General features: G+C 47.4%; 1 protein-coding gene across 1 annotated transcript; it reads right to left on the bottom strand.

Moving 5' to 3' along the window:
- Positions 1-297: 297 nt before the first annotated feature.
- On the bottom strand, positions 298-843 carry LOC106534977 (protein CBFA2T2; the record flags this gene model as incomplete). Its single annotated transcript, XM_014031808.1, is given in 2 exon segments — positions 298-490; positions 758-843. A coding segment is annotated over 1 exon segment (172 nt), but the record flags the coding sequence as incomplete, so codon positions are not given.
- Between the last annotated feature and the right edge of the window lie 530 nt (positions 844-1,373).

Here is a 1,373-nt window from a genome sequence, read left to right as displayed (position 1 = left end):
GGCTGGCACACAGCGAGAACAGTGCCAGTACACAGCAGACTGGGGGACTAACTGTGGAAGGACTCTCTAACACACCGACATGTGACTTTACAGGTGCAATTCCAATCATGGCCACTAGATGGTGTCACGAGTAAGGAGCAGAAACTCTGTTCTGGTTCGAGTTAATGTTCAGTGTTACGCACAAATCACTGCGCAGCAGACATTGGGGCTACGGAAACAACAAGCGAGAAGACAACAAAATGCTTTTCCCCCCTCATACGACACGCACAAGTTTATTAAACGTAAAAAGGCACACACCCGACTCTGCCGTGGGGGGGCTGTGCGTCTTGGAAAACGGAGCCGAGCCGGAGCCTCCTTTGCGTGGGTCTTCCTGCTCACTTGAACGGCGTCTCCAGTAGTTCAGCTCCTCCCTGTCTGCCTCCTGGCATCGTCTGAGCACGCTCACCGACCTTCGTGTTTTTTCCACCATGTCCACAATGCAGTTCAACACCTACAAGGCAAAGACGAGCATTTACAGATTGGAAAAAAAAAAATAGGCTTCACTCCACTCATTACATCACATGTAACTATTTATTTAAAAAAAAACATTTACAAATCACACACTTAGGATGTTTCGTCAGGAAGAGATGCCATTTATCATTACCTTCAAGCTGTGAAAAGCTGAAACCCTCCCGCTAAAGACCCCAGTAGTAAAACAAATTACATTCCTTCTCTATCACAAACCATTAGCACTAGTGGTGCCTGTCAGTGGACTTACATGATCCAGATGCCTCCATTCATCAGCCCACTCTCTGTCAGTAAGTCTGTGGTCCACCGGCTCCTCACGGTAGCCCCCATTAGTGCCTGATTAAAACACACACCACACAGAGAGCGGACCGATGTGATTAACATTCCTCTGGATGGAGAAGAAGTCACAAGTGACATTTACTTTTAAATAACCTCTTCATTGAGAACAGTCTGGTATGAACTTTGTTCCTACAGAACCGTCACCTAAAACTCTTTAAAAAGGCAACTGCTTTATTTAAAATGCGACAAGAGTGACGTGATGTTTACTGTGCAAGAAAATAAGACATAAAAGTTGCCCGGGACAGTAAAGCAACAAAAGCGGAGTGAAAGGGAAAAAAGGGGGAAGCCTGTGATGCAAAACAGACTCCCTGCACACATCTGGAAGTCAGCTGTCAACCACACACACAAACAGACACACACGTCTCCCAGAGCACCTCCCCTCCTGGACTCACAGCATTCCAGTAGGGAGACACTCAGGCTGAGTGGAGTGGCTCCACTTCTAAACACAACCAGCCGGCCTGACACTCACTGTGGATCGCTGCAACACACACGCACACACACAACTGTCTGATTCCAATCACTGCAGG

The sequence above is a fragment of the Austrofundulus limnaeus genome, unplaced genomic scaffold (assembly GCF_001266775.1).
Source record: "Austrofundulus limnaeus strain Quisiro unplaced genomic scaffold, Austrofundulus_limnaeus-1.0 Scaffold1325, whole genome shotgun sequence".
NCBI lineage: Eukaryota > Metazoa > Chordata > Actinopteri > Cyprinodontiformes > Rivulidae > Austrofundulus > Austrofundulus limnaeus.
The sequence above is the reverse complement of the archived record's forward strand: the minus strand, read 5'-3'. Positions and strand labels throughout refer to the sequence as shown.